This window comes from Emydura macquarii, unplaced genomic scaffold (genome assembly GCF_026122565.2).
Source record: "Emydura macquarii macquarii isolate MOO-44397 ecotype Brisbane River unplaced genomic scaffold, CSIRO-AGI_Emac_v2 contig_2207, whole genome shotgun sequence".
In the NCBI taxonomy this organism is placed as follows: domain Eukaryota; kingdom Metazoa; phylum Chordata; order Testudines; family Chelidae; genus Emydura; species Emydura macquarii.
In genome coordinates, this window is record NW_027132344.1 from 577,291 (window position 1) to 592,775 (window position 15,485).

At 38.2% G+C, this 15,485-nt stretch overlaps 1 protein-coding gene across 2 annotated transcripts in view; it reads right to left on the reverse strand.

Moving 5' to 3' along the window:
- Positions 1-4,818: 4,818 nt before the first annotated feature.
- NIPA1 (NIPA magnesium transporter 1) overlaps positions 4,819-15,485 on the reverse strand; it is a 63,015-nt gene continuing 52,348 nt past the window's right edge. For both annotated transcript variants that reach the window (XM_067559970.1, XM_067559969.1), the window contains 3 exons: positions 13,734-13,824; positions 12,488-12,648; positions 4,819-10,470 (listed from right to left, as the gene is read on the reverse strand). In XM_067559970.1, the coding sequence (XP_067416071.1) occupies positions 9,959-10,470; positions 12,488-12,648; positions 13,734-13,824 (764 nt within the window). In that variant the 3' untranslated portion in view covers positions 4,819-9,958. The remainder of the gene's footprint in view (positions 10,471-12,487; positions 12,649-13,733; positions 13,825-15,485) is intronic.

Sequence of the window (15,485 nt, forward strand, 5' to 3'; positions counted from 1 at the left end):
CGGCCGTCACAGCCGGCGGAAGGGGAGGGGCCAGCGCGAGGACGAGGCAGCCGCGCGGCCCTCCCCACCCTGGAGCCCTGACCACGTGACCACCTCTATAAACCGGTGTGCCGCGCCGCGCACTCAGCCGGAGTCCCTCCAGGTCGCCCGCAGCAGCCGGAGCCCGCCCAGGCGGGGCTGTGAACCGCCGTCCCGGTACCTCCCCTCCCCTCATGGCCTGGGCTGACTCCCGGGACCATCCCGCCTCGGGCCAAACCTGTGGTGCCGCGTCACTCGGGGCCCCGCCCAGGGGAAGGCGCCGAGGCAGGAGCCAGCCAGTGGGGGCCCGCTCGTCGCGGGGCAGGCCCGGCCCGGCCCGGCGGGTGTAGCATTATAGCAGGGCTCTGGGGGAGACAAGGACGCAACATCTCCCAGGGGATCCACGGCTGCAGCGGGTGAGCGCGAGACGCGCTTTCCAGCCTCCCCTCCTCCGGGCTGAAGAAGAGCTTCGTGTAAGCTCCCAAGCTTGGCTCTGCCTCCAGTTGCAGGGGGCCGGTAAAAGATATTATCAGCTCCCACCTCTAGCTGCAGGCAGGGGAGAGGCAGGCTTTGATCGCACCGTGTTTGGCACCAGCTAGGTTTCCAGCCTCTGCCAGGAACCAGAACTGGGATGCCGTCATCTCCTCCCACCTCAAACGTTTAGTGCCACCGTGAACCTGACAGAAAGGGGCGCAAGGTGGGAAGTTATCACTCTATTGAAACTGGGCTCCCTGTTCTCCTGACCAGGTCACACCTGCTTCCCAGAGCCAGCCTTAGTTTTCATTCTTGTAAGCAAGACAGGCAAACCATTTGCCTCTGAACCCTCTTCTTCCCAGGCACAGTCCAAAACTAGTTAGATGCTAGCTCCAGCTTTCCTTTTCTAAAATTTAACAAAATCTGACCGCTATGAAAGATTTAAATCTTTAAGGGGAAAATTTTTTTTTATCCAGTGTCAAAATGTATTGTTTTTCAGTTTTCAAATAATGAATACTCTGGAGGTTAAATATTTTCTGCAACATGTCTTCCCTTATCCCATTTTTTTCTTACTACTTTATATTTTCCTCTGCTCAAAAAGTATTTTCACTTATGCACTACACTTACTATCTTTGTTGACATCTTAGGCTCAACTAGTCAGAGTATATAATATACCCGTTTCTCAACCTGACATGAGAGTGATACACCCAACAGGTCACACTCTTAGGAGCCAGAGTCTTTTTTGGGACAAGACAATATTCCTTCTAAGATGCTCTAAAATGCTATTTAAACACTCATTCAAAGGCTCTCATGCGGTTTAAGGGGACATCCCAAAACTACAAGTGACAGCTTGCATATGGAAAAAGCAGGATGACATGGCTGTTACCTTTTCAGAGGGGGGTAGATTCTGTTTAGGCTCTGCATCTTGGAGACAGTTTTGTCTTTCTAACCTCTCACATGGGTTGATTTATCTTCTTGTTGGTCTTCATAAATGGCTGCATATGTCTTGCTTTTTTATTTTTAAATCTTTTTTTCTCTTTAAGGCAGCTCACTGCAATATATTTCTTCACCATTACAGCTCATTGAATTCAATCTCAGTAATATTACTAGTCCAAAATGGCTCCTCTTTGTACCAATCTCTATAGCATCCTAAGAATTCAAGGGATGTGTGTACATTCTAGGGCTGTTTATTTCACCATTGCATTTTATCTTGGGGATACAAGATTAAAACACGTTAAAATCATAGCATTAAATGTACACGTGTGCATGTAAACAGTGTTGTCCAAGTAAGTAAATATGTAGAAGCCTGACTTTTCTGCAACTTTGTTTTAAGGGATGTTATGTTAAGGGGGTTCTTTCAGGTCTTTACGACAGTTCAACAGTCTTGTGTCCAGTGCTAAAATGGATTAAAATTAAAAAGCATACTGTGGAAAATGATGCAATGTGAAACAGAGCTGCATATAAGTACATTATATCTCAGGAAGCAGAATGTTTTAAGTGTTAAAGAAATTTGGAGCATGTTGGATCCTAAAACTGACTGAGGTAGTCTGCTCATGAACACATCTTTCTTTGATCCTCAATCAACTCCGCTGAGAAACTCCGTAGATAAAGGGAAATAAATATAAGTTGCATCCCCGTCATCAAAAAAGTATGATTTAAAACTGTCTCTGTGATGTATTAGAGCAGAGGTTTACATTATTCCTGTTCATTATCACTCCCTTTGGAAATACTGAATATACACAAACATATTTTAAAATTAAATATAGTTTAATACAAGAGTAAAATTAGTAGCATGTAAGACTAATTGTGTGGTTTTTTTTTGGGTGGGGCTTGTATTTGGGGGAGGAGGGAAGGTTGCTGTAATGGGCACCTATATGTCCGAAGTCTAGTGCTAAGTACATTGTAGGCATTTAATCAATCTTTTAACAAACCTCTAGGAACATTAAAGGAAACAATGAACAAACACATGAAGTAATATATTTAATATTTTTGAAGAAAATTTATTATTTTTCAGAAAACTGTTTTCTGCTACTCCTTTTGTTCATGTACTCTTGATTGCTGCCTGTCCAAAAAATATTTAACCTTGTTTCACAAAAAACATGAAAATTTAGTGTAGCCCATATTTCATCATGAATCATTCAGTCTTTAGCTGAAAGACCGAGATTATGCTCTGTAACATGAGGTGTTCAAAGTATCTCTGAATAATTCATAGCAGGTTTTGTTACATAACCTTTCAACCATGTTTCAGAATTGCTAGCTGCCATATGGAGTGAATCCCAAATGTGAGGATGATGGTGACCAAGCTAATCTAATCCATTTTTGCGATGTAATTTTTCATTTAGATCCAGTCAGCAAAGCAAGTCAAGTGTCTCACTGAATTTCACGTTGAAGATCTGCAGGGACAGACTCCTTTGCAGGATGTCCTTATGAATGCTGGGCTATATTGTCTGGGCTGTTCTAGTCCCTTTGCACAGGTCAGGCAATGCAACGGGGTAGAATCTCCACTGCTGGGTACTCTCCTGCAAGCAGTCATATTACTTGTCTCACATGCCATACTTCCCACGCCCAGAGTCCTGGTGAAGGGATTGTATTGTGGTGGGCCAAGGGCATGGCCAGAGTGTACTCCAGATATCCCCACATAGTGCATAATCTTTTGGGTGACTGTTACCAGCTGGAAGATACTCTAAATTCAATAAGGGCTGTGGTTGACATAAAATGGAGCCGGGAATTGGAGCCATAAGAAGCTCCCTGATGGGCCTCTCTAATGCACTTAGAACAGTAAACTGAGCACAGTAAAGAATCTGGGTTTCTGAGTTCACTAAGACAGTAATAGTATGTCATGCCATGTTATTTGACATAGTACTGAATTACTATCTTCACTAATAATCAACAGAATAGAAAATTATCTTGATGTCTTTATAATTTTTCCAACTACTTGCTAGCACATGACTGTAACTCTGCTAATCAGACCATCCTATTTTATTCCTGTCAGTATGGACATTTTATTTCCCTTTGTATACAGTGATGTGGCCATTCAGTGAAGAGTTAAAGGGACACTCTTAAGGTTGACAGTCTCAAAATTCTCAAGCAGAGCCTGCAAGAGTGAATAGCAAGTTGAGTATACATTGACAAAGGCCATTGTCTCACTCAGAGCAGGAACTTCTCTACACCTTGTAGATAGAAATCCTAGGAACTTGTCCAAACAGGTAATTCACTGCCAGTGATGCAAACATGAAAGCAAAGCTGTAATGTAAACAGGACACAACTGTTTTTAACACAGTGCTACATAAAATATCAGCTGCTCCATTTCTATATTAAAGCTTCCACCACTAGTGCACTGATGGAGCTGCTTCAGTGAAGAATTACAGGTCTGAGTTTTCCTAATAACATTCCCTAAAGTACATATCACCCTCCATCTTAGTTCAGTGATCATGCATGTGGGAAGCGAAGGGTCAGCCTGAATAATTTTTTAGACTTTACATCTTATCACATTTGAATTAATATCATTGCCACCTTTGAATATAAAATAGGGCCTGGGGTGCACAGTCCAGACCAAACACTAATTGTTATTCAATACACACGAAACCTCACCTTTTGACATGCTTTTTTCCTTTTTAAAATTAACCCAACTCTGAGTGGTAGTAGCAATGGCATAATCCCTTCAACACAGCTAAAGAAGCTAACACAACATTAATCATTTCTGCTCATAAATCCTGCACTCAGAAATATATACTTGATACTCACATTTTGGTTAGCCTATACCGCCAGACATGATAGCATAGGAGTGACTCTCAAAGCGTTGCCAATTTCACTATAGCACCGGTTCCAACTGAAGGCAGAATTAGATGGGCAGCTTGCATAATTTTCCAAGTGCCTTCTCCAATCTACAGTCATTTGCTGACACACAGTCAGCAATGGGGTTAGAGGTGTACCCTGCTAAACAACTAGCTAATATAGAGAACTGTATGGACAGAGTAGTAATGACATTTGAGATACAAAGTTTGCAAAGCCCTGATAGGTATATCTTAAGAAAAATGCTCAGTTCATCTGTAAACAAACTGCAATGGTATTAACATATTAAAGCCTTGGCCCCTTGCTGATGTGACTGTATGCTTAATTCAGTGATCATTCACCTGACTCTTCCATGTATATACATGGGGAAAGAACATCTACTGTTTTTCAAAGCAGGAATCCAAGTTTTGTCAATGAGCAAAAAAATTATTTTGGTTCATGGATCAGTATTAGGCTCTGTGGTAGCTAAGCATGTATGAAACAATGTTTTCTTTATGATAAAAAGCAGACCAGGAAAAAGTCACAAAACAAGCATTGAGCTAGAAATAAGTCATTTATTTTAAAACATTACAGATTAATAAATAGGTTAGTTATCAGAAACCTTAATAAATAGCCTTTTATAATTTACACAAGGCAAATACAACATGCCTATAATTATTTTTAAAAAGCAAAGATTGTAAGCTAGACTTGTAAGCCATTAATAAATCTATACATGTTATTTGGAAGCTAAAATAGTCCATTTCATTTCATCTGTAGTAACTATATTGCAGTAGCATTTAAGTAACCAAACCTCTGACACTATACATTGTTCCACATTCTATTATAATTAATTTAACACACACACAAAAAGAAAGAAAAAAGAGTTCCCTAATCTAAAAAAAAGACAGCTCAAGATTATCCCTTCTATAGAACATTTTTTTTCACAAAGTGCAAACCATCTGAATGGAAAAAATACAAACTTACAATTCTTTAAAAATACTTTCCCCAACTTTGAAAAGTATTCTGGACTTTCCATTTCCTAATTTTCACCCTTGCAATCTTTCAGTTTCAACACTGCTGTGCTTTGGCACTAAGAATTCTGGAGCTCCTGACATCATTAGTGCAATGCTACGTGCACTAACGTGTTCTGTAGCACTTATATGCCATATTCCATGGCCCCAAAGTGTTAATTATAAAGACTAATCTTCTTGAAGGCAAGAAGTGAAGTATAACAAGATATAAATTTGTTTCAATAATAAACTTCAGCAGTTCCGGTTAGATTACACTCTCTAAGGTCAGTATAGGAAGACAACGTCCTATGATTAAGTAAGAATGTGAGCATGCTACATCATGTGAACAAAAACCTAACTTTCAGTGCATTGCAGTTTTTTTGAGGTCCCTGTATTTTCTTTAAATCTTTCTTGTAATAAAACACCTTATTTTAAAATAAAAAGGAAAAGTAAAGCTTACAGCATCCATTATTTTAACAAATAAAATCCAGTGCTTTCACTGTCAGTGCTAGTTACTTCAGAAAAATACATATACATTCAGTATAAACCAAAATTATTATTAGGAAGCATCACTTGTCAAACTATATATGACATTCTTATTCATATTAGTTTCAGGTGACTAATAAATAGACTTTATTTACACATACAGTATCCTGGATAGTTAGTACAACAGCAATCTTCTTTAGACATTTTGCTTTTTATACACAGATATTTAGGGTGTAAGAAAAAACATTTTTTGGTTGTATCAAAAAAGATCCTATTCTTCTGTTGGATGTTTGAAGATTTATGTGGGTAACACCTACTAATGAGAAATACTCCATACTTAGATTTTGAGATCTATTAGCTATTCAATCTTCAACTGCGTAAGAACACTGTAAATGTAAATATGTCTGATAAATTTAACAGAAACCAGAGACGCTATGAAATGCTTTCACCGTGGGAATAAATATATTTTAATGCATCCCATCAATACAATCAGTCCACTTTACAACACTTTTTATGTATAGTCTCAGTCATTTCTGCTTTGGAATTGGAACTTAAGTAATATGTTTCTTGGCTATCGATATAAATAACTTATGAAGCAACCTGAAAAAGGTGGGCCTAGTGGGAGGAAGACAAAAGCTCAGGAGACAACTATGCATATTTTCTCCCTGAGATGATGGAACTCAGACATATTATTCAAAGGTACTCCCTTGTCTTGGGGAAGGAAGAGAGATGAGCCAACAGTTCACTTCAACAGTGCAATTTTTTTTTAATACCAAAGAAGCAACATGAAAAGACTCAGAACAGGTAAGAGATCTGAGGTGAGGGGGAGGGGAGAAAGAATCACATCAACAGTGACAATACAGAAAATGTTAATATATTCTTACAGTTAGAATTGAGCCAGCTCCAGTTAGAGAGAGGAAATAAAAAGAATACAGCTATTTGGTGAACAAAGAGTAGCAAAAATAATTTTTTTCTTTGTCATTCATGATGTAAAAGGCTGCAGGTATAAATAATATGCAAGGCCACTTTAAAAGCTTTCACCCATATGGGCTGGCTTTTGACATCTCCATTTTTAAAAATGTGGGTATAAGTACATATTTCAAGAAGTTCAGTACATAGATGAGGAGCTGGGGAGAAGAGGAGAATTCCTGCAGAAGTTTATCAGCTCCAAGGATGATAGGAAGACCAAATAATACATCTGCTATATCAGTCTTCCCTTGTGTAAAGACTGCTTATCACAACTTGGTTTTGAGATGTGGGAAGAGGTTGCTTTGAGACAGGATAGTCATGTTGGTTTTGGATTGTATGATTTTAAAATCTGCATAAGCACCTAGCATACTAGGATAGGCACTTTTTAATAAATAAAAACTTAAAAAAGCAAACTTACATGGCCAAATAAGGATTTGGATGAGATATGACGGTCATTTTCACTTTGAACTCAGAAAGAATTTGGATGAGTCTGCAAAGATTAATGGCTAGTATACCAAACCAATGTGCAACCCTTAAATCCTGAATTCCTGAATTTATTCTTTGAAAAGATGGTTTGACTGCTTCAGAGAACAGTTATCATTTTAAGAAGTGAAATACTACAGGTCTATTTTTATTTACTTAGGATCCAGTTTTCAAACATACAAAAGGGAACTACTACCATAAACAAGACCACCCTTTAGTAACCAAGATACCTTCTTCCAATCAATACTGTGTAAAAAGAGGAGAACTCAGCCAAATCTTATTTAAAATTCATACACCTGATTCCTTCATCTAGAAGGAATATAATCCTGCCTAGAAAAAATGACATACCCCCATATAAAAGTGCTTTAAAAATGCACAAAAATGTCCTTTTGTTCACTGGTTCTTTTTTTTCCTTTTCCTGGCTTAATATCCTAAGGTATGTTTCCATCATTTCCCAAGTCTAAATCATAATAGCCAAGATTTTTCGCTGTAAAATTTTGTCTGTCCTTTCTTCCATATATCAGATTAAATACTTTGATTTGATAGCCCCAATGTGGTCAACCCCAAATGTTCAAAAATCATTTCAGGTCCCCAAAAACCATGGCACTGGCTTAAAAATAATACATTTGGGATTCTTTTTATTTGCATTAGGTTTTTGAGCCTTTAGTGTTCACTGGGGTCGCATTTTCATGATTTTCTCTGTACTTATGAGGGCTAGCAACTTACTTTTCTTTTAAAACAAAAGCCGAGAGTCTCGAGTAATAACATGACTCCAGTGAGGTGTGGTTTTAAAAGCAAACATCAATTATTGAGAGTCAGCAACACTGTATCTCTAATTAACCAAGGTTTGCATTACCTCTAGCTAGCCCACAAACTTAACTACGATATTGTTCTTGACCTGTTGTTATAGACTAACATTTGTAACCTTCTCAGACGTGTCTGGTGACCACCTGTTCTGTCTCAGGAGACATTCTGGACTGCCAGGTGTTCAGTAGTCATATGCTACACAAATCCATTTTTGTCTCCAAACTTAAAATGAAAGAATTTCTCTCACTTATTTTCAAGCCTTCGGGTAAACTCTTCCAATGACATTATGTTTATAATCACTAAATTACATTATACCATGAAAATTATTTTCAGTACAAAGACAAAATCTATACACCTTTCTAAATATTAGTGAATATTAGTATTTTTTCCCTTTCGTTGACACATTAATATACTGTAATCTAAGTTATTTAACACAATCAGTTCAGAATCATTTATACCATGGCTTGAGCCACTTGCACAACCCTTTAAGATACTGCTGCTGAGCTATAACACAGCTGTGAAATAATGGATCTGAATGTGTGTGTAATGGATTTCTCAACTCCACCTTTCTAAAAGCCTTAATCTTATCCACTTTATCCTGAGTTAATCAAGAAATCTCACACCTGTGCGTCTCTCAAAAATTTTGCACTTAACAGAACCAGTTCACAGCCCGATTTCATAATATACAACCTAGTGACATATAAATCCATTTACTCATTATCCTGTTCTGAAGAATAGTTTTGTCAATTAGCTACTTTATTAAATAGTTTCCTGTATTCTGTTAGATAACTGAATTCTATACATACTGGATTGCTGTAAATAGACCTCTTATCAATTACTTCTCATTATGATTAGAGATGTTCACAGAAGCCACCAAAATCACCTCAGCATTGACATCAGGCTTGTAAACCTGTCCAAAAATATTCTGTCCTTTCTGTTTCCTTTACATGCTTATAATTTGAGTACAGCTAGATATTACAGACAATGAAACTGGATTATGCTAACCTGTACAGACTGTCAGAAACAAACACATTCAAATGAAGTGATAGTTTTAGATTACAAAGGCACTGGATAACCCACCATATACACAGGGAGACTGCATCACTTCCACATCCTTCATGCTCTTCCTGTCCATTAACCATTCAGAGCTCTTGGATGAATGCTGTGTGTCTTAATGCACTTTAAAAAGTTATGAATAAAATGTATACTTGTAATCTGGATGCTTGCTTCAGATGGATCTATGAGTTAGTTTCAGTTAAGTAATTAGTGGAAGATTTTAAGAGTTAGATACCCTGCTCTATACCAATGACTTAATTTAGAATTTCTCAGTGCATTCACCTATGTCAGTCCAAAATGCAGAGGCATATGCTGTAAGAAGGACAAACCTGAAGTCCACAATTCAATCAACATTTGTTTTGCAATTTACAGCCTCGACTGTGAACACATTGCTATGTTAAGGAAATTAACAGAATGGTTCCATTCACTTACAATATTTTTTTTAAAAGGGCATACACCATTCATGAAAGGTGCCAGACTGAGTGCATTAGAAACTGATGTCCTCTATCCACAGAACCAGTACATCACAAGAGTCTAACGTAAGCTTTCCTACACTGGTCTGCCAGAAGGTCCTCAAACCTTTTCTGGATGGACTACTTTTTAGGGGTGAGGAAATACATCAGTCTCTATGCCAATTAAGTCCTTAGCCTTTCTGCTGAGACAGTCAGCATTGATACCAATTAATTATTGTTACTTATTAATAATGTATTATGGTGATTTGGGTATGTGGGCAATTGTCCAGTAAGATTAGATGGAGGCCACCAATTAATTACACACAGGCACCACTCTGTTAGAGGGTAACAACTGCCAATCTGAACCAGTGACCTAGAAATGGAAGGCTCTGTATCTTTCCCTGAGTCACCCATTTCCCCTCAAATATTATTTTAATCTGTCTTCATATTAGGTTTATTCAATTCCCCCATATTGAAGTTGAACTCCTTGAAGACTTGTATAAGAACAATTCCAATAGATACAGTAGTGAATCCACAAGCCATCCCCAAGAAATCTACCACTCCTACATTACTCCACTCCCTGAAAAGGATGGCTGAGGCCAGCAGGACTAAAGTGGTAAACACGACGTAATAGATGGCGCCAAACACAGATGAGTCAAAACATTCCAGTGCCTTATTGATGTACTTGAACTGAATGATGATGCTACATCCTAACACTGCCAGAAGAACCAAACAGAGATACAAGGCTCTTTGACTTGATGGATTATTGTGAAAGATATCTTGAGCAGCCAGACCAATACCTTTTGTGCTGGGCACAGTGAAACTGCCCAACAGTGAGCAAATACTGATGTAAACCATAATATTAGTGGGTCCATGAGCTGGCGCTATCCAGAAGATAAGCAGGAGAAGCATGAGAAGTACTATGCAGAGGTAGCCCACAAACACTGAAAAAAACAAAGAAAACAAGGTAATGGCTTGTTAATAACAAGGTAGAACTTTTGCCACAGGATAATTTATTAGACATTTTTAAAGGGTGAATCATGAAACTAAACATGGTAATGTATATGTACACAAAGCTGAGGATCTCCATCAAATAAAAAACAAAAGCCTTTGAAATTGGTTAAATCAATGTACAACTATGACAGTTGCTGCTCTTACTCTCTTTGTATAAGTCAGATACTATTGTATGAACATCAATTGTTTCACACTATCTGGATTTAAAGTTTTAAAAAAAGACGACATTATGTTCCTATTAAAATCCCCTATGAAGAACGGTTGTGATATAACCATATGCTTAACTGTGGCCTGAATTATGCAGAGTACCTAAGCACATGATTAAGTCCCTTTAAAGACAATGGGATGAATAGGGATCGTTTGCTGGTCCATATCACTTCCAGAATAGTTGCCCATACATTCACTCGGTTAACTAGATTGGTGAAAAAATATTTCACCCCTTAAAATTTTAAAGGACATACTTCAAGTAGTTTGTTTTGGTCTGGGTGGACTATGAAACGCACAACAGCATTTCCTTTACTCACAATTTTAGGTACACGTTAGGTTTGAGTTTCAGTGAAACTGAATACATTAGAGTTCCCAATTTAGCTGTCCTGATAGAAATATTAGAGTGGCTTAGGGATCCATGAAGCACAATGAATCTGCCAGACACCTAGCAGATAAGGGATGATTTACAAGAAAGTCTGTCCAACGAATCGCATGGAAAAAAGGAACTTCACATCATGTTTTATTGGTATATTCATATACGCTTTCAGTGTGCAAAAGCAAACATCTACCTGCAACATAAGTGATGTATAAATGCACCATTAAAATAGATCCTGTTAGCTATTTTGTAACAAGGCAACAAGAAGTGCAAGGATTTTACCCACAAGGATTCAGTTTTTGTTAGAATCACTTAAAATGAGCTCCTGGAGTTACAGTTTTGAGTCTTTCCTTAAGAGAAAACTATATAAAACACCTTTTTCATCATTTAAAAAAAAATAGGTTACAAGTCCAAATTATTGCCATGTTTATTAACTTTAAAAAATAAAATAATTTATTTGCAATTCTTGACTTACCATGCAAAAATGCAATGATTTTCATTATAAGGAAAAACTGAAATGGAGAATTATTTCAAAGCACTAAAAAAAAAAATCATTCAGGAAGCTGCCATCTTGAAAACTGAGCCTTTATATCTTCTTTAGGTCAGATCCTGGCCCTTGCTATGGCTACTCTGCACATCCTTGGTGGCACAAAGAAGCTGCAATGTCAGTTTAACCAGCAGATAGAGGATTCTAACTGCATGGGAGAATCCTTAAGTGGTGCAGATGCTATTAGAGTTCCTATACCACAGCTCCCCTTGTTCTCAACCCTTTGGCCCAGAGGGGCATAGCCAGCATCTCTCTATACCCTACTGTGCCCCAGTTTATAGAATGGCTCTTTGTGGCCAGAGGTAGTTGAATATGAGCAGTCTCTAACTTATGCCAAGAACTGGCTGGCTCCTGGCCAGCACCAGAAACAGGAAGCTACAAGGTCAGACAACCCAGGTTCAGAGCCTTGGCTTTTGTCTCCTGGCCAGTTTCTACCTCAGGACAGTTTACCGCTTAATCCATGACTACTTAGTTTTCTTAATTAACAGCCTCATGACAGACGCTGTCAAAAGGTAAATTTTCAGAATTGCCTAAGTCAAAGGGAGTTAGGGTCTTAACTCATTTAGGCCTTTTTGAAAAAAATCCTATCTATGTTTCCTTTATACACTATAGTGTTGGGGCACATGACAGAAAAGGTAGTTTTCCTGTATAGAAACCATGATGGTTTGTCTCTATTATACCATATTTTCTCAGGAATGCAGAAGCCTTAGTAACACTAATGTTGCTGTTTTGGGGAGACGATTGTACCCTTCAACTAAATATTCCTGGACAATTTCACTTGACCATACTATCATAATTATGTAAGAGAATGAAGTACCTGGATTTGTAAGCTTCTCTTCAAGCTCAGCCTGAGTTGTTACACTCTCTGATTTTGGGGAATGGATTATGAGAACAACAGACCCAGCACAGCTCAGCAGACATCCCAATTTGCCAAGAATGTTGAGTTTTTCTTTCAGTAAGTAAGAAGCTAAAATGGACCTTTCACAAAGTGGAAGAAAATTAAAATTAATCTAAACTATTCATTCTCTTAATACACATCTCTCAGCTCGGGTATTACTTGCCTGCCCTTTGTTCACCTCCAAAAATAATCTTCATGTAGCTCCATTTATATGCTTCAGCCCTGATCCCAGACCAACTGTGAGGCCCTATCCACTGCAATTTGGTGGGAGACCACCAATCCATTTCATACAGGGCCACAAGCAGTAATGAGGTGGCAGTGATTTTTGGTCACTAAAACCACAAGTTGGATTCAAACAAGTAAATGGCCCAAACATACAAAATGCATGTTCTCTCTTAATAAAATACATTGTTTGTTTAATTCTGTGTGTTCAGCACTGTTCAAGTCAGAGGAAGACACGATACCGACCCCAAACAGTTAAATCAGATGATCAATGCAGTTCTGATCCATAATACACCAATTAACACCACCCGGTGGAAAAACTCCAGAGAGTACACGGTTTTCTTTAATTTTAAATACCATTATTCTTTCTATTGTGCTTTAACAATTACAGGTTGGATACTCACAAAATATTTAGTGGCATATTAAATTCTCATTACAACAAGCTCTTTCTTCACTCACACACAAACCTCACACTGATACTAATGGAAGGTGTGGGAGGGTAAAATCTGTTTTGAAAAACAGGACCAAATCCAATAGGATGCAAATCCGTTTGGCTAAATACATTTTGAGTGGGGGGCATTAAAGAAAAGAAAGAATATGAAGCAAAAATAAAAATGGAAGAAATCCAAACAGCAGCAATAAGGAAAGGAATCTATGAATAAGAGATTAAACATGTAAAGAATACCAAAATTGCACCAAACTCTTGTTTTACCCATTTAAGTTGTGATAACAGCTGACATTTAAACACTAATAATCTTTCTGGGCAAAGAATGAGTCAACTATATTCATTACGCTTCATTCAAATGTGGGAGGGGAAACTAATGTCCAGAAGCCTGATGTTTTCCTGTTGGAACACCAATGGTCACTGATTTTATTTAGAATCTACATACTTCTAGCAAGTAATGCAGCATTCAAATAAAAAATAAATAAATACAATTCTTACCCAAATGGAACGCCAAGAGCTCCTAGGGGAGTCACTAACACAGTTGGAACTGCAGTGTAGGCCAAGAAATTTCCAATTTGACCAAGTGCCACTGTTAAGAGAGTAAAAAGGAATAATGAAAAATTACCCAATGCTGGGTATTAATGACTGACCTGACTGGAAGATGGACATTACTGAACTGTTTAGTTCAGTCCATAACTTTGCAGTCATAAAAAAATTAATTTTCCGGCCATCTGATTTTTTAAAAATATTATTTTTAAATAAAGGCTTTCTGTTTGCAATAATTCTGCTAATGAGTGTTCTCTCCAATGTTTTTTTTCATAAGTAAATAAGGAAGACAGTCAAGAGGCTGAGAATTTGAAACCCTCTCATGGGTTGCACCCAAATTTCCTGATGTAGGCATCCTATGATCTAGACTCTAGAGCAAGGGTGGCCAACCAGTCAGAGACAAAGAGCCAAAAAATAGCTATAGATACCGCAAAGAGCCAATTCGCGCTGCTCCATCCATTTCGCCGGCAGCTTGTCAATTTCACTTTGGTGCCCCATACAATGCGCAGAGCAAAGAGCCGCATGCAAAGAGCCGCATTTGTATGAGCAAAGAGCCGCATGCGGCTTGCGAGCTGCGGGTTGGCTACCCCTGCTCTAGAGCATGATATATTTGGAATCCCACACAGCTGGCTGTAGTGTCTTGTGGAAGGATGCGAGGAAACCACTGGGTGGGTAGGGGGAGGAAGGAATATTGAAATATAAAACACTTTGTTAAAAACTGCTGAATAGTACATTAGAACACAGGTAACAGGACACATGACAATCTGTACACTACACAATATTCAGGGGACAGATACTTAACTAGTGTAATGCACAATGGAGCTATGACAATTTACACTTTTTGAAAATGTGCCCCACACAGTCTTTTACTAAAAAATGGAATTCCAAATGTATCACATCATTACATAAAAAACTGTGCTTAATATTTCATATATTGAAAATTTAATTAAAAACTGCATTATAAAAATATTGGCTAGTTTTAGAAGTGCTAGCCCGTCCTACAATAGGGCAACTTTGATATTAGTTTTCAATAATAATAGACAAAAACTTTAGACTGAATGTGCAATGCAATATACTAGACAAAACTGGAATTACAAGTTGTGGCCATTACTTGCACTTAAAATGAAATCATTTCAAGAAACCAAACATTTCTGCATTCTCTGGCAGGAGACACCCTTTGTCAGATACTATCACCATTATACTACTACATTATACTTAATTAAGGCTTTATATCTGCAAAGCACTGTACAAACTTTAATTTGCCAAACAAGTTCACAGCCCAACAAAGCTGAAGAACCCCCATAAGGCACAGTGAAGAAAGAAAACAAATGTACAAGATGTAGAGCCTGGTGGCCTCACGCTGACTCAATTCACTGGTGTTTCCTATGCATGTAATAGTGAATCTAAGGTCACCAGTCAGTCAGCCAGCCACATTTGTAAAGCCCAGGAGTTAGTCATGATATTTTGCATGCTGTCTTTTCCTGGGACTTGATTATAGTCTCTCCAGCTCTGCTCTTTATTGAGATCTCTCATGTTTGTTTTTTTTCTGCAAGCACATATGGTAGCTTGCTGTTATCCTGGAAATGTTCAGAGTTGAAGGAAGAAAGCTTGAACTGAGGACAGAATATGCTGGGGACACCATATCCTCCCTTGGACTCCCCACTGCTCAGTTGCTCAAATTAAAATGTGCTTTTTCATGGCTCA